Source organism: Apodemus sylvaticus, chromosome 2 (assembly GCF_947179515.1).
Source record: "Apodemus sylvaticus chromosome 2, mApoSyl1.1, whole genome shotgun sequence".
NCBI lineage: Eukaryota > Metazoa > Chordata > Mammalia > Rodentia > Muridae > Apodemus > Apodemus sylvaticus.
In genome coordinates, this window is record NC_067473.1 from 73,948,975 (window position 1) to 73,971,631 (window position 22,657).

General features: G+C 46.9%; 1 protein-coding gene across 1 annotated transcript; it reads left to right on the top strand.

Moving 5' to 3' along the window:
• The first annotated feature begins 204 nt into the window (after window positions 1–204).
• On the top strand, window positions 205–3,615 carry LOC127677437 (amiloride-sensitive amine oxidase [copper-containing]-like). The gene is made up of 4 exons (XM_052172520.1): window positions 205–1,777; window positions 2,532–2,817; window positions 3,128–3,260; window positions 3,490–3,615. The coding sequence occupies exons 1-4, from the start codon at window positions 223–225 to the stop codon at window positions 3,613–3,615; spliced, it is 2,100 nt and encodes a 699-aa protein (XP_052028480.1). The 5' UTR covers window positions 205–222.
• Window positions 3,616–22,657: the final 19,042 nt, after the last annotated feature.

Here is a 22,657-nt window from a genome sequence, read left to right on the forward strand (position 1 = left end):
ATTTTCAGAGGGAGAAACTAGGAAGATGCACACACCAGGACCTAGACAGTGCTGAGGCCTGTGAGTGGGGACCCAGAGACTTCAGCAGACTTCACTGGGAAGAGGAAGAAGCCCAGTCAGTACGAAACAGACAAGGCTGAAGGGCACGGCACTGTGAGGAGCAAGCCTGGAGAAGGAGCTACGTAAGTCTTCTCTCCTGTGCTTTGTTCCTGAGCCATAGAGATGGCACAAAAGACCATGACACTGGGCTGGGTGGCTGCCATCTTGTTGCTACAGATGGCGCTTGCACAACGCCCCAGATGGACCCTGAATGGCAGGCCCCGCGTATTCTCAGACCTGAGTGTTTATGAGATCAGGATTGTGCAGGACTTCCTGATGAACAGAAAGGAGCTGCAGCTACAGCCATCTGAGACACCAGCTTTGGGCAAGAACTCAGTGTACCTCATAGAAATGCTGCTACCCGATAAGGAGGATGTGCTGGATTTTCTGGACAAAGGAAAAAGGAATCCTGTGCGGGAAGCCCGTGTCGTCATCTTCTTTGGTGCTCAGGAGCACCCTAAAGTCACTGAGTTTGCTGTTGGGCCCATGCCAACACCAATCTACATGCGAGAAATAGCCCCCGGGCCTGGGCACAATCCATCCTGGGCATCTAGACCCATTTCCAAAGCAGAGTACAGCCTCATCCACCGTGTCCTGACAGAAGCCACCAAGCCTCTGCATCAGTTCTTCCTTGACATCACTGACTACTCACTAGACGACCATACTGAGGAAGGCCTGATCTTCACGTATATGGCCCCCCATAGCACAAAGTCTAGCAAGCGCTATAGCTGGTTCATATTGCAACGCTATATGGCGAACCACTCCCTGCAGCCCACAGGCCTGGAGATCCTTCTGGATCATGGGAGCACAGATGTGCAGTACTGGGAAGTGAAGCAGCTCTGTTATAATGGGAAGCTCTACAACAGCACAGAGGAACTGGCTCAGAAATACGCAGATGGAGAAGTGAGTGCCATGGTTCTCATGGACTCGGTTGGCAAGGACACAGAGAAGCCCCTAGTCTTCTCTTCCTCCAATATCCCAGAGGAGGCCATCAGCACGGCTAGACCCAGAGTGTCTGAGCCCCATGTTCCTGGCTATAGCGTAGAGGACAACACCGTATTCTACAGAGATTGGATCTTCTCCTTCCGGCTAAGACCCTCCTCTGGCCTGCAGATCCTGAACGTGCATTTCCAGGGTGTGCGTATTGCATATGAAGTCAGTGTACAAGAGACTGTGGCACAGTTCGGAGGACATATATCTGCAGGCACTCGGGCCAAGTACATGGATGTGGGCTGGGGTCCTGGCAGTGCTACTCGCCAATTAGCTGCTGGCATTGATTGTCCAGACACAGCCACCTTCCTCGAAGTCATTCATCACTATGACACCGACAAACCAGTCTCCTATCCACAAGCTCTCTGTCTCTTTGAGATGCCAGCAGAAATGCCAATTGGACACCACTTTAACTCCAACTTTAGAGAAGACTTTGACTCTAGTGCAGGGACAGATGGACACATGCTGGTGCTACGGACAATCTCAACAGTCCACCACTATGATTATATTTGGGACTTCATTTTCTACCCTAATGGGTCAATGGAGGCAAAGATGCGAGCCACTGGTTTGGTCCATGCCACCTTCTACCTGCCTGAGGAGATGCGCTACATCTCTCAGTCACAGACCCATCTATTCAGCAACACCCACACCCACCTTGTACATTATCGTATTGACCTGGATGTAGCAGGTAGGATTCAGGATCACACCAACTCAGATACTCAAATACTACCCACATATAACTTCGCTCCATAGGTTGGAGCTAAAGAGTCCTTGGCACAATATCAGGAGACTGTTTTAGCCATGTTCTGTGCAAAAAGAAACACACACTCCTGGAAAATGGTGGTAGTAAATAGTACCTAGGGTTACCCTGATTGTGGAGTGTGCACCTTATTGACTCTAGAGTAGAATGTTGCATAGGGAATTCCATGGAAATTAAACAATGCTTTAGCCTAGCACTTATGATACCATCTGGGAGTGCTCAGTGTGTTTCTTATAACTGTCATCATAAGAAGAGAAGTAGTGTTTGGCATCACATCCCATAAATGAACAAGGCCACCAGAACCAGATAGGTGGTTTCCATATGCTCATTCTCACTGGGTCCTCTGGTCAGGACTACAGACAGACTGTCCTCAGGCCTGCAGAAACAGGGGCTCCCTGTTTTACATGATTAAAAATAGACACACTGGAGTAGGCTCTCCAGAGAATAGTGGGATCACAGTGACAACATCACAGTTGTCAGGAATGACCCTCGAGCTGTCCTCTGGTTCTCTGGCTTCTGGTTTGCTTGTTCTTCTAGCCCATGCTGCCAGCCTAGTGTCTGGCCCTAGCCTGGCTTCTTGACAATTGTCTATGGTTATTGTCTAGTTGGAGACCCTGGGGTAGAGGAAGCCAGATTCTGTTTCAACAGCTGATTCTTACCCTTTCCCCCTTCCTGCCTCCAGGCACCCAGAACAGCTTCCAGACACTGCAGACCGTTCCGGAAAGCACCACCAACTCTGAGAAGCTGAGCTCTCACGGACTTGCAAATACCCTAAAGCAAACAAATTACAGCCAGGAGCACCAGGCAGCCTTCCACTTTGGAAAGCCGCTTCCCAATTACCTAATCTTTAGCAACCTCCATAGAACCCATGTGGGCCACAGGAGCAGGTACTGCCTGCAGATCTACTCCAAACTCCATCAGGTGCAACTGCCAGACTGGCAAAAGAAGCGAGGTATCTCTTGGGCCAGGTGAGTTTGGGAACCATGGCCATGGGTTCCCCATAGTGATTATGTGTTCTGTTTGGACTTTTGTCCTGGAAGGTTCATGTCTGTGTTTGGATCTGGATATGTACCCATGTAAAGTCCAGGATGGGGTGGAAATGCTTACAGAGATCCTGGCCCTAAGATGGTGATGGGCAATTTTCCAGACCCCCTAGGGTATAAATATTCATCATGGAGAAGGACTAAATTCTCCATCCTTGACACTGGGGGTGTTACCTGGAAAGAGGCCAGATGCAACTCCAGTGCCCAAAGCCGTTGGCTTCTTCTCTACCTGTAGGTACCCCTTGGCTGTGACTGAGTACCAAGACTCTGAGAAGTGCAGCAGCAGCATCTACAGACAAAATAATCTTCGGAATCCCCCCGTGGTCTTCAAGGATTTTATTCAGAATGATGCAAACATTGAAGATAAGGTAATGTCCCAGTACCCACTGCCCACCTCAGGCCTGTCACCAACCACTGCCTAGACCTGTCGCTGGTCCCAGATGCTGTACTTATTGAATGGTAGGCAAGTTCAGGGGTCATAGCAGATGTGGAACTGAGGATATCCAATGAGGTCTGCAGGCACAGCAAGCCAGAGTGACGTCAGATGGCTAGTACTCAGCACTGTCCTGGTCACTGAAGCCTTTGTCTCTCCCATAGGATTTGGTGGCCTGGGTCACAGCGGGCTTCCGCAACATGCCCCATCCTGAGGATAGTACCAACACGACCACACCTGAGAGCTCTGTGGGCTTTGTGCTCTGGCCCTTCGACCTCCATGGCTTCTAGCTACAACTACAACGGCAGCAGGCACTGCATCCCTGGAGACAGAGCTTGCCTGATGCTCCCTCCTTTCAACCACAATAGGACCTATAACCCTGTACAAAGAAACCTGACTCAGCTCCTGATTAACAGCCCCAGATCAGCACAAGAGTAGACAATAAATCCTTCTACTTCTACCCTCAAATGTTGCTTCTTAATGGTCGGGTGTCAGGGAGGGAATGGGCCACACCCTCATGGGTGGCCATGGTTACCTTCAAACTTGTCTGCTGACCCCAGAAAGACATTAATGACAAGAGCAGAGAAACCTCCTAAGACACTAAAAATCTCAGGTAGGTTTTTCAACATTTGAGGTTTCCAGCTGTCTGTCAGGAAGGATGTAGGGAAATGTCCCACCTCAATGACAGCCATACAGAGGAAGCTACTACAGGGAAACCTAAAAAGATTATCAACACTCTTAATCCTCTGGCCAGTGTTCTACATCTAAGGTTTACTCCCATCAGCCCTCTAGAAACATAGGTAAAACATACTGCATGTGTTGTTGTTATCTGTGATAGCAAAAATGTGCAGAAGACCAACCTCCCATCTATAAGGAAGAATAGTGCAGTACACTAGGGCTCAGCCATGCTCAGGGCCAGGTGATAGAAAAGTATATGAGCGGGGCCAGTCTGTGGACTGTGGGAAAACCGCAGATTAAGTCGGAGGCTAAGATGGCAGATAATAGCACGCATGCGCGCTGTCTGTTTAAGAATGTGAGGAACTCATGCTCCATCTTCCCCAGGAATGAAAGGTAGAAGGCCTCCGGTGCCATTGAAAGCTGAAGGAACAGGGAAGGGGATTTTCCTTCATGGCTCGGTTAGAGACACAGCACTAACCACTCCAGGGCTGGAACTGGACCGAGGCAACCCTGGGCACCTGAGTTCAGATCCCTGGCTCCTACGAAAAGATGCACATGGGGCTGTATGTCTCTAATCCCAGCACAAGGACGCTTGCAGAGAGGCAGATCCCTTGAGCCTGCTGGTCGTCCATTATAGCAGAATCAGTGAGCTAGAGAGAGATCCAGTGAGGGACCCTGAAGAGAATGAGGAACAGCCACACCCTCCACAGGGATGTGTGTACATATGTGCATGGATACTGGCAGACTCCTGTGTGTACACACAAGGACACACACCCACACATATACAACATGTGAGAGAGAACAGAAGAACTGAAAGAACTAACAAGTCAGGTGTGGAATTTCCTACCCCGAGCCAAAGGATACAGACAGGGGGCACACACTGTCTCTCCAATACAACTCGGCATCTGCATGGAGGTCAGGGTCCCCAACAAAGAGTCTGAAAACCGAGAGGAAGCCAAGCTCAAGGGTTCAATAAGACTGATCCCATTTTCTTCCTCCTCCACAAGAAATGAATGCTGTGATGGACTGGCTCACAGGGGTTCACAAAGAGTACATTAGAAGCCAGACGGTGCCTTCTGTGGGCATGCCTGTTCTCTGTCTCCATCTCCGTCTCCCCTCTCTGTTTCCCTCTACTATAGTGGTGAATTAATTAAACCACTTTGGCTCCCACTGGGTCATGCAAGTGCTGCACCCACCCAAGAGCTCTCTGAATTCACAAATGAAACATGTACATAACACACACACACACACACACACACACACCAGTTGATTTTGATATCTCTTGATCAATCAGCTCAATGGCTAAACACTTCTAAACTCCCCTGCAGCTAGCAAATACTACCCTCCGGTATTCCTGAGTTAACATCTTTTAAAATCTATATTTCATCTCTGCTAACCCAGACCCAATCAGGGAAGAGACCCTTAGGTCCCCTTTTCATCTCGCTACTTCCTCATTCCCCATCTTGGCGTTTCTCCTCCTCCTCCTCCTCCTCCTCCTCCTCCTCCTCCTCCTCCTCCTCCTCCTCCTCCTCCTCCTCCTCCTCCTCCTTCTTCTTCTTCTTCTCTCTCTCTCTCTCTCTCTCTCTCTCTCTCTCTCTCTCTCCCCCCCCCTCACCCTTGCCCAAGCAAGCAATCAAAAAATTCCCACTTCCATCTCCCTGCCCAGCCGTTGGCTATGTGGCAATTCTTTATTACCAATATAAGCTAGCTGGGGACAGGAACCCTGAGGAAGCTGCTTTGGGGAGCCAAATTAAGACAAAGCAATTCCCAACACTCTCCTTCTCTCCTTCTCTCCTTCTCTCCTTCTCTCCTTCTCTCCTCTCCCTCTCTTCCTCTCTCCCTCTTTCCCTCTCTCCCTCTCTCCCTCTCCCCCTCCCTCTTCCCCTCCCCCTCCCTCTCCCCACAGCACCTCTTGCTTTCTGTCTTTCCCCACTTGTCTGACCCCACTGTGTGTGCAGTGGAGGCTTAGTTGTTCCTACTGAGTGGGACCAGAGGCATCCAGAGCAGAGTTCAAGGTCTGCTCTGACAGGACGCCAGTGATGTTAGCAAAAAGTAGGCCAGGAAGTACAAAACCTGAGTGAGTGGCAGAAAGCCACTTCACAGGACACTGGGGTGACAGGAGGACTCTGAGAAGAGGTGAGCTGCAGACACGCCTCCAGTCTGCCCCCATGGCAATCACTGGCTTCCAAGTTCTCCCTGGAGCTGAGGGCCTCACCGCCTTTGCCCGGCCACCCTTCCCAGGCTGTGTCAGGAAAAGGAGATTCCAAACCACGCTTCCACATCTCCGTCCTCGCAAACAAAGCTGGAAGAGAGTTATAGATGAGAAAGTGTAATGCAGGAGGCCAGCCATGAATGAACACAGATCAGGATAAATAATGTGAATTTGCCAAAGAATCAGTAAAAATAATATGTTAATAGGGGAGCTTATTGGGAAGAAAAGGCTTGCTCAGAGCTTGAAGGAAGTAAAAGAAGGTAATTGGGGGAATTATGACAAGGTATAGTCTACTTATAGGTCTGAAACTATGGAAGAATGAATAAAGCTTTAAAACCCTGCACAAGCTCAACCCAGACAACATCCCAGCACGGGATCCCAGAGGGAGCCAAAGCCTCACCCCAGCTGAGGAGCCTTTGGCAATCAATAGCTGCTGGGAGGAAGAGCCAGCCCTCTTTAAGGGTGTGGCCCCAGTAGGTTGATTCACTCAGTAGATAGCTACATATTCTAGAGTATATGGGTAGCACAAATTGTACTCAATTTAAAAAAGAGAAGGGAGTTGCAAAATTGGGTAGGTAGGGAAAAGGAATGGATCTGGTAGAGTTGGGGAAGGATAAAAATGACATAAAATACATTGCATGAAATTCTCAAAGAACCAACAAAAATATTACATGTTATGACACTAAAAACCAAATCCTGGGCTGGTCAATGATGGCGCACGCCTGTAATCCCAGCACTTGGGAGGCAGAGGCAGGCGGATCTCTGAGTTTAAGGCCAGCCTAGTTTGCAGACAGCCAAGGATCACACAGAGAAACCCTGTCAGGGGTGAGGAGGGGCAAGAAACAGGCCAAAATCCAGGATTCTAGGTTCTAGGTTCATCCATTTCCTATCATGGAAAAAGAGGGCTCATGCTGGTGTCTCCTCCCCTGAGGGTCCATACCTGATTAATGGTTGACAAGGGATGGGAAGGTATGTCCTCCAGTGGCAAGTTGCCCGTATTCAGGGATTCGAACCCTCACCATGCTCCCGCAAGCAATTGTAGTGAAGTTCGCAGAATACCCAGTGCACAGCAAAGTTGGAAGGAGCCTGTGCAGAACAGGAAAGGAGTGGGCAGGACTCACCTGTGTGTAGCAGGGGAAGGAGTAGGGGCATGACTTCAAAGCATCTTGTTTATGAATGAAACATCATAATGAAACCTCTCATTACATATGTGCTAATTGAAACATTTATGAAGCAGTAGGTGACAGAGAGAAGAGAGGTGTGAGAACAGGAGAGCTGACCCTGCCTCTTGCCTACTGCAGCACTAGGGAGAGAGAGCAGCCCCTGCACCTCGCCTGAACAGCACAGTAAAGCTGACCCCGATGTTGTGAGCACAGATGAGCCCCAAGGGTGTGAGAACAGGAGGGCTGACTCTGCCCTTGCTGGCGGCAGCATTGGACGGGCAGGAGAGGTCACCCCTGTGGTGTGGGTGCCTGAGAGCTGGTGGGCTGGCCAGCTCAGATACCTCTCAGGTCCGGGTCCAGGGCTTTGAATTGGCCCACCCTAACATTACCCCACTGATGAACTGCTGGAGTGCTTGAAGGGTCCGATCCTACAGATCCAAAACCACAGGATCTCCATGACACAGGGCAACAGCAGGATTTCTGAGAGGAGCCCCAGTGAGGTTCCAGTGTTCATAGAGCAGCAGAAACCTGTCGGGAGCCATCATAGGACAAGCTAATAACTAGCAGGTGATCTTCCTGAGATGAGTCTGTTTTGGATTAATAAATGATCCACAACAGATTTTAGATTAATAAATAATCCACAGTAATTCATAGGCAAGACTCAAGAGAAAATCATTTTAGGAAAGATTCCTGCTTTTAATTTGCTTTTACTGTTATTAATAAACATATATAACAATCACTAAATATTAGCCCACCCTTTTAAGCACATCTCTGCAGAACTATAAAGATGTACTTAGTGATGCTATATAGACAATAGATGACTTCTTAATTCTTAATAATGATCCTATACGAATTTCTAAAATTGTATCAGTATGTACTAGGCTCTTTTATGGTGGACTGCCATTACATCCTTTGTGATATGGTGGACTGCCATTACATCCTTTCTGATCGTCAAACGCAATGAAAACTCTTCCAGTCTCTGTCACCAGTTAATTGCTTCTACTGCTCGGAGCACATTCCGAAAGGTTGTAAAACCATTAACCAAAGGACATAAACAGGTAACTACAATTTATTATAGGTGTCAGAGCAGAAGATAAAATATTGACTGTGTTTATCTACACAAAACTTCAGTAATAACTTAGTTATGCTTTTCTCACTCTCCATGAACCTGTGGAGCTGAGACAGGGGATGAATGTTCAGTCAGATAATTACTCCTAGTAGATATGCATGATAAACATTCTCTGTTGTGAACTTCTTATTTGAGTTATGATTTGAACTTATGTGTAAACTTGTGATGAACTTTTTACCCTGAAAGATGTCTAAGTGCTGAGGACACAGAGAGGAATGTGAATTTCCTTTGCTCTACTTAGGAGCTTCCTGCTTTTCCCCTTTTTCTTAGAGAGTTTTCACAGGAAACTTTTACAACTTAGAAATAAACACTAAATTCACTTTTCCTTCCTGTGACTTCAACTAGCGGGCTGAAAGTTAGAACAGAGCAGCTCCTGCTGAGATAGAACAACAGCCACTTTACTTAATCCCTTGCTGTTTTAGGATGAGGTGTTATGTGCCAGAGACTGCAGTTTCTGGCCTCAGAGAAACACAGAAGTCAGGTTACAGCTACAGCAGCAAAGTAACTTAGACTTAGATAAGTAAACTTTTTTTTTATTATTCATCAATCCTAAGTATACAGTAGGACAAAAGTCTTACCCTCCACCAACCCTTTTCATCCTCCACTGCCTCAAGTAGAAACCTCAACAAAAAAGACCATGTTGACTGGGGCTGCGGCAGAAGCCAGAGGCCTTGTACCAGAGCAGTGAGTCATCGCAATGAACATTTGCAAGCAGAAAAGTATGGAGTACACTGTGGTATGCTACAACTTCCACAACAAGATTTTTTTCTTCTTTGTTGAGGAGGAGGTTGCAAGGATAGTGGAGAGGAGATGAGTGGGATTGGGGTACATGATGTGAAACTCACAAAGAACCAATAAAAAGTTTTTTTTAAACTTATAAAAAACTGAAACCTAGGGCATGGGAAGATAGTTCAGTTATTTAAATGCTGGCCTTGAAAACACAAGACATTAATTTGATCCCAGAACTCACAAGAGGGAAAGTTAGTTGCTGTTCCACACTTTTTGTTGTTGTTGTTGTTGTTGTTGTTGTTGTTGTTTTGAGACAGGGTTTCTCTGTGTAGCCCTGGCTGTCCTGGAACTCACTTTGTAGACCAGGCTGGCCTCGAACTCAGAAATCCACGTGCCTCTGCCTCCTAAGTACTGGGATTAAAGGTGTTGTTCCACAATCAGAACACTGAGCATACAAAACAAAGAATGGATATTGAAAGCTTCAAGGAAGAAAGAACAAGTTACACATAAAGTCAGATACATATCAATAGCACTTGACACTTCAGTGGGGATTTTGAAAGCCAGGAGGACCTGGATTGATGCTGTACAATTTATAAAAGACCACAGATGACAGCAAAACTATCAGTCACAATTGGAAGGACAAATAAAAACGTGTCATGATGAAAACAGATTTAGGGAATTTATGTCTTCTAAGCTAGCTTTATGGGAATCATTAGAATGACTACTTTGGTCTGAAGAAAAGATTAAACACGCCCAAGAGGGCACAAGGAATAAATAATCCCAGAACAGTAAACCAAAAGAAATCTAAGAAAATACCACCCCAACAGTAGCCACCAAAACAGTAGGAGTTAAGAAACAGTGTTCAGTAGTAACTCTCAATATTAATGGTCTCAAACCCCTCAAAACACAGACTGACAGATTGAATCAGAAAAAAGGATTCTCTTTCTTTCTTTCTTTCTTTCTTTCTTTCTTTCTTTCTTTCTTTCTTTCTTTCTGAGTCTCTTTGATTTTCAAACTGTGGTATAGCTTTTATTTATATGTAATTTATAAGCTCAGACATATTTCATAAAAGATGTACCAATTTCAACCCTAAAGTAGTGTAAGCTAGGCAGCAGAACTGGATAATGAATAAGAATTCCTTAGACTAATACAGAACCATCTTTTTTCTTGTATCCAAGAAACACAGCTCATATCAATGACAGATTATCTTAGGATAAAGGGATATAAACAAAAGGGTATTTCAAGCAAATAGAACAAAGAAACAAGCAGATATAGCTATTCTAATATCTTTCAAAATCTGTCTCAAACCAGAAATGATCAGAAGAGCTAAGGAAAAACATTTCACACTCACTGAAGGAAAAAAACTCACTGAGATGATGTTATAATTCTAAACATTTGTGAACCAAATACAAGGGCACCGTGTTCATGAGAGAGACACTGCTGTATCTAAAACCATAGGCCTTACCACTCTTGCCAAAAAGACATCCTGACAAAAAAAATAAGGAAACTCTGGGGTTAAATGGTATCATAAGTCAAATGGATCTAAATGACACCTACAGAAAACCCCATCCAAACACCAAAGAATACACATGGAACTTTCTCTAAAATAAACCATATATTGGGACACAAAACAAGCCTCAACAAGTACAGGAAGGCTGAAATAAAACCAGGCATTCTGTCTGACCACAAAGGAATAAAACTGGATATCAACAAGAACATAAACAGCAGAAAGTACACAGACTGGTGAAACCTAAACAACAGGCTGCTGGGTGAGAGCTGGGTCAACGGGAAAAAGCAAGAGGGAAGTTTTCAAATTCCAAGAATGAAAATGAAAATATGACAAAATCTACGATGCACGATGACAGCAATCCTAAGAGGGACGTTATAACAATAAACGCCTGCATCAAAAGGCTGATGAGATTCTGAATTCATAACTTAATGATGTGCAGCCTTCACATGGCTTCCCTGAGGCACGTTTCTGTACATGGCAACACACAAATGCACCTAATGCATTACCACATTGACCTGGATGGGATGGGGCAGCTGAGGCTCAACATAGACTTCTCCAGGCCTTTAGCTGCTTCTCGTTATCTCCTTCACTGCACAGAGACCAGAGGGATAGGACTCTATGAACAAACCAGGCTTACTCTTTCAACCTGCTACCTGGCAACATAAAACATGTGCCCCGAGAACTGTTGGCAGCAAACTTAGCCCGAGGGTAACCCTGTATGTGGGGTGTGAGTGTCCCGTGGCCAGCTGCTTGGTATGTATGTGATAGGGACACAGTCAATGCCTGTGAGGACAAGATCCTGGTGCCTAGCACAATAAGATACTTTCCAGTAACATCTAGGATGCTTGGAGTGTTGCTTGGATAAGTGATGTTGGCACCAAAGAATGGCATGGGAGTGATTTTGGAATCAGACCCACTAATAGAACAAGGCTATGAGACCACATGGATGGTTTCCATCCAAACGACTCTATTTTGCCCTCTAGCCAAACATTCCTCAGGCCTGTGGCAAACATGGCTGCCTCTTCTCCAAGGTCAAAAACAGCAAACAGGCTAGAGTACAGCTCTGTAGCAAACAGCCAAAGTTCAACCTAAAACATACACAGTTGGCAGGAGTGACCCATTCATTGTCCCCTAGCTGTCTGCTTTAGAATCTGCTGCACCTCCTATCCACACTGCTAATGCAATTCCTGCCCACGCAGTGCTTCTTGCTGCCAGCTGGCCATGACATGGCATGCTTTGGAGAGACCTGGAACAGAGAAAAGGTGTCTGCCCCAACACTGGACTCCCACCCTCCGTCTTCCCTCATGTCTCTGCATCGTCCAGACACTGAAAATGAGGCAGACCACCACCAACCCCAGGAGTCTGAGAAATCAAATCATGCAACACACGCTGGAGCAGACACAGTACTCCTAGGAAGACTTGGTGGTTTTCTACTTCAAACAGATTCTGCCCTAGCACCTGCTCTTTAGCAGCTCCAACAAGAGGCCCGGGGCCACTGAAGCAACTTCCGCCCGAAGATTTAGTTCCATCACCAGGCAGATGCTGCCCAAAGGCTGGAAGGAGTGAGTTCACCTGGACCAGGTGTGAAGGCCTGAGAGGAAGGATAGAATGCCTAAAGGTTCTCCTGTGTGTGTGTGTGTGTGTGTGTGTGTGTGTGTGTGTGTGTATGTTCATCTGGATGTATGTTACCATGCACTCAGGACGGACAGGAATCACTTATGGATATTCTGGCCCTCGGATGACAGATTATGATGGGAAGCCCTCCAGATTCCTGGCAGTTAATCACTCCTGGGCAGGAGGCAACGTTCACATTTCTTATCCCATGCCCAGAGCCACATGGGTTCTTCTCCTCCAAGCAGATACCACTGGCATTGGCCAAATACTAAGAATTCACCTGGTTCCGCAACAGCACCTACAACCCAAGACAGTTCCTGGGAAGCTTCCCTGTCCATCCTTGCCTGTGATGACCGGGGCCAGGAGATACAGAGGAAGAAGAGCCGAGGCTCTCAGCAGTCCACCAGCTCCCCAGGCGATGGGGAGGGGGCAGGCACACCACGGGCCCAGGGCACATTATGGATGAGAGGGTTAAAAAATAAGTGTAAGAGCCAGTGAATGAATACAAGGACACAGGGTCTTCTGGATGCCACGGGACAGCTGCATAGACAAACTCGGAGTTGTGATCGTGTGCACAAGCCCTGTGCACGTTCACATCAGACCAAATGCCAGCATGGAGAGGAGAGAAATCCTGCTCCTAGCTGAGGAACAATTGACAACTGAGAGCCTCGGGGAGGGAGTTTTGTTTGTTTTTTTTAATACGTTCGCCACTTGCATGTCAGTGGCAACCAACCATTGCTATGTTTAGGTCAAGCAGGGCTGAAGGTGCCCTCACCAGGAGGGGAATCATGCCTGGTACTGGACGCCTAGGCAGCTTCCCGGGGCCAGTGAGGTCATAGATGTAAGCCAAGAGTCCATGACCACCACTCCAAAAGGCCAGCATTGATCCTTTACAACATCCTAAATCTTATCAGTATCCCCACAAACAAATGTAGCTACCACCCCTCATCAAAGAAGCTTCTTTTTACAGCCAATGGGGGCCATCACAGAAAACTACAGCTAACACAATGCAGAGCTCAATGGATCACGGGAAGCCCAACCCCAACAGATACAACCATGTCACAGCTACTGCATGTACAGCTCAGAGAACATGACTGAGAAGAGGCAGAACTATTTTAAGACTCAAACTACCAGGAAGTCTGCTGTAAAATAGTCTCTCCTAGAAATGGTTGCATAGAGAAGACCAGAACAATAGCAACATCAATGGATGTGTTAACTTGGAAGAGGGAAAATTTGTGGGGGATCAGGGGTTTCCCACCTCAAGACAAAGAGACAAAGAACTATAGGTACTGATAAGTGTTGAGAGGAGAATTAGCCTCTCCCAAGGACAAGCCCCCTTTGGTTGTCCAATGCAAAGTAGTCAGCCTTGATATACATACATGATATATATGCATGTGTGTATATGTATATATGTATATATACACATATGTATTATTTTGTTTTGAGAAAGGGGTGAACATCGCCAAAACTTAGTGTAGGTAATTTTTAAAACACAAATTTAAAAATAAGGTCTAAATAATAATTAAGAGGGAAGGCCCTTGCTGAGGCCAGGTCTTGATTTTGAACAGGGACAGAGGATGCGAACTTGACATAGAGAGCCAAGTGGGAAAACTTCTCTAGAGAGAAGAATCCAGAAGGAAAATGGTCTTATGTGTACACTGAGTGTGAGGTATGTTATACAGAAATGCATTTATAAGCAGACCAAGCACGAGGCATCCCCAAGGCCCGGGTCCTCTGGTCTAGCTCCTCGCTGCAGTCTCTGGTAAACACCTCTGCCTCCCTTTGCCTAACTCTTACTCTGAAAGCCATTATTGAGTGACATGCACCCAAATATCTAGTCCAAGTGTTGAGAGGTGAAAGACACACACCAGACAGAGCTCTGTCCATCTCTGTGTCTGTCTCAACAAGAGAGTGTTCTCTACATTTCTCATAACGACTATATTCAGTTAGCCAAAGGTAATTGATTCCCTATGACAGCAAAAGCCCCTCAGACTCCATCCACCTACTCACAACCCAGGACTTAAACAAGGCCTCAGGACCCCACCCCCTCTTCATATGTGAGGAGTTGAGCTAGAGACATAGAGAGAGATTTGAGTGAAATGCCTTGTCCTGAGCATGTTGTATTTCTGTCACCTTGCTTCTCTCCACACTCACAGGATATGCACGCTGCTGCTGTCATTATATTTTTCTGTCGAGTATAATAGAGAACCAGAGAGTTTAACACAACCAAGATAATCAGGTTGTCCTTAGTGATGTGACTTCCCAGGACTTGGACCCAGGCAGCTTAACCCCAGGGCCTGAATCTGAGCAAATACACTAACATTCAAAATGCACCCCCTTAAAATGTAATTTGTATCATAGAGGCACTTTTTTTTCTGTTGGTCCAGCCCTCTGTCCCACCAGGACAGAGCCACTTCATAGCTTTAGATGACTAAGTCTTGGGCCACTGTGGCTGCAGATGGCAGAAGAATGTTCCCCACTGAGATGACACCAGAAGTGGCGAAATGGAAGAGTTTATGTAAATCAGAAAAGCCAAGATTCACAGATGAGGCAGAAGTAAGCAAACACATGCCCAGCCTTGGGAACCATGGCAACCCAGCCACTCCAGCTCTGCTCTCCACTGGGGGTAGACATGAAAGCAAAGTCAGTAGAAAAAGCAGACAACACTTGGGGATGAGCTAGTCTGGGGTATTGGCCTGGAGACGGAAATACTTAAATCTTCAGCTCAGCTCTGTCCTGAACTCTGGAGCCCTGGGGCTGGTCTTGAAGGAACCGGACACGGGATTAAGTGGCTGACACCTTGATGTTACAGATGTTCATGACAATGCCCCAGGTGGACTCTCGATGACAATGCCGGAGTGTTCTGGGTGCTGGATTTGTGGGCTAAAGGTTAAGTTGTCCACAGCTTACTAGAAAACATGAAGGAGCTGGAACTGCAGCCATTGTGACACCAACTTCGGCCAAGAACTCTGAGTACCTTATAGAGATGCTGGTGCTCAGGAAGAAAGATGTGCTGGATTTTCTGGATAAAGAAAAAAAAGACATTCTAAGCAAGGAACTCAATATTCTCATCTTTGGGGGCCAGGGCCGCTGGAACCTTGGACAGCTGTCACGCCTGTGCCACAGCCTCTACACGTGAGAGCACCTTCCCTGTCGCAGGATGACGCTAGTCCTGGGCTTCCAGATTCTCCAAAGCAGAGTATAGCCTCCTCTGTGACATGCTGGAGGAGGCTATCAAGTCACTGGATGAGTTTTGCTTGGCAGCCCCACGCTTCTCCTCTAGGACCATGTCATCTGATGTCAGGCCTTTAAGTGTGTAGCCTCTGTATCAGAGCCAGGAAAGTGCATAGCAGGTTTATCTTGGAGAACTGTGTGGAAGGACACTTGCTGCCCCCTACTGGATTGAAGAAGCAGGGAGAGTTCTACTCCGCACTGGAGAGTAGAACTGCCCTCCTCCAAATGCGATTTCTACAACAGAACAGAGGAGCTGGCTTAGAAATACAAGGATGGAAACATGAATACCACAGTCCTCAGGAACCCACTTCCCAAGAGCAAAGAGCAACCACTCCTCTTATCCTCCTGCAAGTCCTAGGGGAATTCCCCATCCTAGCACTGAGGCTTCCTCTGATGTAGTCCAGTCCCATCGGACATCATGGGTGGTCATGAGACAGCTTTGGTACCCAACTGGAGTCCAAAAAAGGCTGAGTGGGGCTGGAGTTCGCCCATCCTGGATTCACAGTGTAGTCTAAGTCCAGACAGTGCATATTACTCAAAATCTCTAAAGTGCTGTGGTCCAAACTATCATCAGAGTTACTCTGAAGAGACATGTAAGTGACATGCACTACTGGAAGGTCACAATTGAGTCCCCAAGCCTCTCACCTTGCTTCTCTCTGTAACCTTAGGAAACTGCATGCAGCTCCTGTCACTTCCATTCTACAGTTGGGACAAGGGAGACCTGGAGCCCTTAAACAACATGTGCACAGTCACACGAGTAATCCTTAGGGTTGGGATCTAGCAGGAATTGAACTCAGGCAGCTAAAACTGCACCTTGACATACACCTGAAATTTCAAAATGCATGCCTCTAAAAGATAATTTGCAGTATAAAATGGTGGTTTGGTTATCAGTACAACCCTCTGTCCCACCAGGACATAAGCCCCCTGTTGCTGAGAATGATCAGGCCTTGGGCTGCTGTGACTCAGGATGGGTCATGCTAGGAAATTTCCCCCAGTGAGAAAACACCAAGAGAATTGGGTAAAGTGAGCCATCTAGATAAGAAAGACTATAAGAGGTTTTCATTGCCTGGGGAAATAGGTGGATGCACACGGGGCCCGAACAGCACTGTGAACTGTGAGTAAGGACCCAGAGACCACATCTCTGGCTTCAGCTGGGTAAGGGAGGAAGCACAGTCAGGAGGATAAGACAGGGCTTAGCACCAAGGTGCGCTGGAGCGCTGACTTGGAGACAGAAATACCTAAGTCCTCTCCTCTCTTCTGCAGAGTTCCAGAGCCATGGGGTTGGCACAAAGGAGCTTGGCACTGGGCTGCATGGGCATCATGTTGGTTCTACAGGTGACCATGGCAGAGTGCCCCAACTGGATGCTGAATGGCAGGGCCCAGGTGTTTGCAGACCTGAGCACCCAGGAGATCGAGGCTGTGCACAGCTTCCTGATGCACAGGACAGAGCTGGAGCTGCAGCCATTAGGCGCACAGGCTTTAGACAAGAACTCTGTGTTCCTCATTGAGACGCTGCTGCCCACAAAGAAGGATGCCCTAGAGTTTCTGAACAAAGGAACCAAGCGTCTTGTGAGGGAAGCCCATGTCATCATTTTCTTTAGTGCCCAGGAGCACCCCAATGTCACCGAGTTTGCTGTAGGGCCCCTGCCACAGTCCATCTACATGAGAGAACTGACTGTCTCCCAGGCCAGAGAAACACCAATCCTGGGCATCCAGACCCATGTCCAAAGCAGAGCAAAGCCTTCTCTACCACAGAATCAAGGTGGCCACCACACAAAGCTTGCTGTGAGGCCTTTCCAGCAGCTAACTGTTAACTTGATTGATGTTGAGGGCCCTGTGCAGCGCAAAAAAACAAAGTTCTGTTCCAAAGACAGATTAGCAGATTAAACCACCTTTTCTCCTTATGCTTCTATCCCCCAAAGCTGCTTCCATACACTGCAGAACAGACAGGAAAACATCACTAACCCCAGGAACACAAGACATCACCAGATCCAATCCCTGCACCTGAACAGATGCAGTACTCCCAGGAGTATAGTGTTACCTTCTGATTTGGACAGACTCTGCCTCAGTATCTGTTTTTTTTTATCAGAGGGTCACAGGCACAGCTACTGCCTACAAATCTGCCCTGGACTCAGAAGATATTACCACCAGAATGGAGCAAGTGGGCTGTCACCTGGGTCAAATAAGGAGTCCCAGGGAATCTCAGGAGAAAGATCCCCTCAGAGACTGGCTGTGTGTACATGCTTCACTCCTGGAGGTCTCTGACTGTGTGCACTTAAGGAGGGGGTGGAGGGACTCATGACCATTGAACCTTGGATGGTGAATCCTATAGACTTGAGGAAATAACTTTCTTTCCAAGGAAGCAACATCTTACTGATTTCTTCTTTGCCTGCAGGTTCTGCCTGGCAGTGACCAAGTATCAGGAGCCGGAGCAGACCAGCACCAACCTATCCAACCAGAACCATCAGGGAGCCCCTTGGGTCCTGGAGAGCTTCCTTGAGAACAATAACAACATTGAAGATGAGGTACTGACCCAGTCCCCCTTGCCCACTGTCTTAGTCAGGGTTTCTATTCCTGCAAAAACATCATGACCAAGAAGCAAGTTGGGGAGGAAAGGGTTTATTCAGCTTACACATTCCACATTGTTGTTGATCACCAAAGGAAGTCAGGGCTGGAATTCAAGGAGGTCGGGAAGCAGGAGGCCATGGAGAGATGTTACTTACTGGCTTGCTTACCCTGGCTTGCTCAGCTTGCTTTCATACAGAACCCAAGGCTACCAGGCCAGGGATGGCACCACCCACAATGAGCCCTCCCCACCTTGATCATGAACTGAGAAAATGCCTCACAGTTGAATCTCATGGAGGCATTTCCTCACCTGAAGTTCATTTCTTTGTGGTTTGTGGCACAAACTTCAGCTTGTGCTAAATTGACACACAAAACCAGCCAGTACACCCACCTCTGGCTCTGTCACTAGTCTCTATGTGGACTTGGTCCTCGTCCTTAGAGTATGTTTTGCAGGATGGAGAGCAAGTTCAGAGGTCATGACATATAAGCCAATCTCTTTTAATGGGATTAAGGATATCTTGGGAAGTTTATAGACGAATCTAAAACTTGCTCTGCCTACTAAAGCCTGTGTCTGTTCCATGAGATCTGGTGGCCTGGGTCACAGTGGCCTTTCTGTACAGCCCTGATTATGAAGATGTCCCCAACATGGCTATACCTGGAAACTCCATAGTCTTCCTGTACCAGGCCTTCAACTTTTCCTACAGAGAAACCCACGAACAATTGCCACAACTCTGTCAGATAGTAGACAGCCAAAAGCAGGGACTGCCTGATGCCTCCTCCTTTTAACTATGAAGGAAGAATCAACAATCCTGTGTGGAAAGCCCAGCCTCGGGTCCCGGATAATAGCCCCAGAGGCCCACAGAGTCAAACAAAAGTCCTTCCAGTGTCCAACCTAGCACACTGCATCTTAGGATCAGTGGGAAAACATGGGCCAACACATACACACAGAGTCGGGTGATCTTGGGCTTCACTCTTGCTTGTGTACAGAAATGTCCCAAAAGACCACAATGATCAAGGCATAGAAAATCCACTAAGATAGTAGATTTCTGCATCAGTTGGGTTTTCAAGCCTTTGGCTCCATCTCATGGAGGCTGCAGGGGAACCGTACGATAGGAGGAACTCACATGCTGATGGTAGCTGCTATAGGGAAATTAACAAAAGTACCAGTACCTTTATGCATTAACTAATAGTCCAGCACCTCGGAGATGTCCCTAAGACCAATAAAAGTACACAAAAGGGGTGTGTGTGTGTGTGTGTGTGTGTGTACCGATTCATTGCACTATTATCTATAACCAACCTTCCTTCTGTGAGGATAAGCATTTCTACAAGCTGGGATATGGTTGCTCTTGATGCCAGGTGATAGGGGACAACTGTGAGTCAGGAAAGCCTGTGGATGTTATGGAAAACCGAGAGGTGAGCATTAAGTGGGAGGAGGAAAAATGACAGATTACACGATAGTAAGCTGACTTTATGTAGGGTGAGAAAGAAAGAAAGAAAGAGAGAGAGAGAGAGAGAGAGAGAGAGAGAGAGAGAGAGAGAGAGAGAAAGGAAGGAAGAAAGGAAGGAAGGAAGGAAGGAAGGAAGGAAGAAGAAAAGAAAGAAAGAAAGAAAGAAAGAAAGAAAGAAAGAAAGAAAGAAAGAAAGAAAGAAAGAAAGAAAGAAAGAAAGAAAGAAAGAAAGAAGAGGAAGGAAGGAAGGAAGGAAGGAAGGAAGGAAGGAAGGAAGGAAGGAAGGAAGGAAGAAGAAAAGAAAGAAAGAAAGAAAGAAAGAAAGAAAGAAAGGAAGGAAGGAAGGAAGAAAGAAAGAAAGAAAGAAAGAAAGAAAGAAAGAAAGAAAGAAAGAAAGAAAGAAAGAAAGAAAGAAAGAAAGGGAGGGAGGGAGGGAAGAAGGGAGGAAGGGAGGAAGGGAGGGAGAGAGGGAGGGAGGAAGGAAGGGAGGAAGGGAGGGAGAGAGGGAAGGAGGGAGAGTCATCTTTCCATGAAGGTGGCATAGGAGGGCATTGAGTTACCCTGAAAAAGCAGAAGGAGAAGGAAGCAGACTCCTCCACCATGGCTCTATCTGAGACACAGCCCTGGAGAACCCAGAGCTGGACAATGACTCAGTCATAGCATGCTTGCCACCCATGAAGGCCTGGGTTCAGATCCCAGACCTTCACACAATTTGGCACAGTCGTGTTTGTCTGTAACCCCCTCACTGAAGTGGGGTTAAAGAAGAGAGGCAAATGCTATGGCCTGACTGTCTAACCAGTCTAGTAGAGTCGGGGAGCTGCAAGTTCAGTGAAAGTGTTTGTCTCAAAAAAAATGAGGTAGAGAGACAACAAGAAGCACACCCAATATCTGCTTCTGACCTCAACAGGCAGGATGCACATACATTTATGGGTACCCATCACACCTACATATACACATGTACACACACACACACACACACACACACACACAAGAATACACAAGAACACATGCCCAAACATTCACCACATACCAGAGAGAGAGAGAGAGAGAGAGAGAGAGAGAGAGAGAGAGATCCCAACCTGGAGAATCATTACCCAAGGCATGTGAGGCAACTTGAATAGGTGAATGTGGACATCCCTGCCCAGGTGCTGTGAACATAGGAAAGCAGAAAAGCAAACAAATAAGACCCTGCACTTTCCTCCAACACCATGACCCTCAGATTATACAGAGCTCTCACCCATGACAACTCTCAAATTCAACACTAAGAAAGTTTCAGGTTGTGGTTTCTCAGGACCTACACCCATGCACCTCAATCCAGGAGGATGAATTGGAAAGTCTACAAGAAATTTCAAAACATGGTCTCCCCAAAAAAGGCAATTATTGCCTCAAACATGAGTTCTGAGAACTCTGTGGGTTTTTTCCCCTCTGCATGTTGACCAGATGTAGGTCTCTGTTAATTACCAACTCCTGCAAGAAGAAGCTTCTCTGCCAAGCACTGAGACACATTCTGGTCTGTGGGTGTGATGGTAAGTCATTGGGAGTGTAGCCGAGTGGTGGATAGCGTGGGGTTCTCCCCTAGGACCTCTGACCTTTCTAGTCACACGCCGTCGGCCCTTTAATGGTGGTAGGTATGGTTTCCATGTCAGCAGGGCAGGCCTTCAATCCAATGAGAAAACACTTAGAACAAAATTCCCACAGAAGGAGACACAGAGACAACGTGTGGAGCAGAGTCTGAGGGAAAGACCATCCAGAGACTACCCCACCTAGTGATCCATCCCATACACAGTTACAAAACCCAGACACTATTATTGATGCCCACAAGTGCTTGCTGACTGGAACCAGATATAACTGTCACCTGGGAATCTCTGCTAGTGCATGACAAATACAGTGAGGTACACTCTCAGCCAGCCATTGAACTGAGAACAGGGTCCCCAGTGGAGGAGCTAGAGAAAGGACCCAAGGAGCTGAAGGGGTTTGCAGCATCTTAGGAGGAACAACAATATGAGTCACCCCCAGTACTCCCAGAGCTCCCAGGGACAAAACCATCACAAAGAGTACACATGGAGTTACCCATGGCTCCAGACACATAGGCAGCAGAGGACGGTCTTGCTACACACCAAAGGGAGGAGAGGCCCTGGTCCTGGAAAGACTTGATGCTGTAGTGTAGAGAAATACCAAGACAGGGAAGCGGGAAAGGGTTGATTGGGGAAGGGGAGATGGCTTATGGGATTTTTGGAGGGAAGGGGAACCAGGAAAGGGGACAACATTTGAAATGTAAATGAAGAACATATCTAATAAAAAATTTAAAAAAAAGAAAAGAAAAAAAGAAAATGCTTGGTTATTCCCACACCATTTGTGTCACTAAGAGGGGTGAATATGTTTAATACACTGTGAAATTCTCAAAGAACTAATTTTTAAAATGTAAAGGTAGTTCTGCTGTGAGCATCTTCCTCTGCCTAGCCAGGAGAGGAGCACATTTTAGCACTTAATGACCAAGCCTTGGGTCACTGTGACTCAGGATACACCTGGGGCTAAAGGATGTTTCCCTACTTAGATAACACCCAAAATAGAGGAGAATGTGTACTTTTATCTGAATAAGAAAAACTCTAAGAGATTTTCAAGGAAAGAGGAAATGAAAAATGACATCCAGACAGCCCTGCAAATCTTGAGTAAGGACCCAGGGGCTACAGCTCTGGCTTTAACTGGAGCAAGGAATCTTGGGTGGGGTGTTGGGAAAAGATATGACCTTGGGACAAGGCCTTCTGAGATGCTAGGCAGGAAAGGAAAATCCCTCTCACCTCTGTTGTGCTCCAGAGCTGTGGGATGCTGAAGGGCTGTTGGCCCTGCGATGTGTGAGTACCACCTTGATTCTATAAGTGACCCCAGGTGGACCCTGGATGGCAGGCACAGGCACTGCAGGACTTGAGTTGTCATGCGCTACGATCCATGAACACCTCCCGACTAACATAGAGGACCTGGAACTCGAGCCGCCCAAGACACTTTCTTTAGGTAGTAACTCCATGTACCTTGGAAATGCTGACACTCAGTAA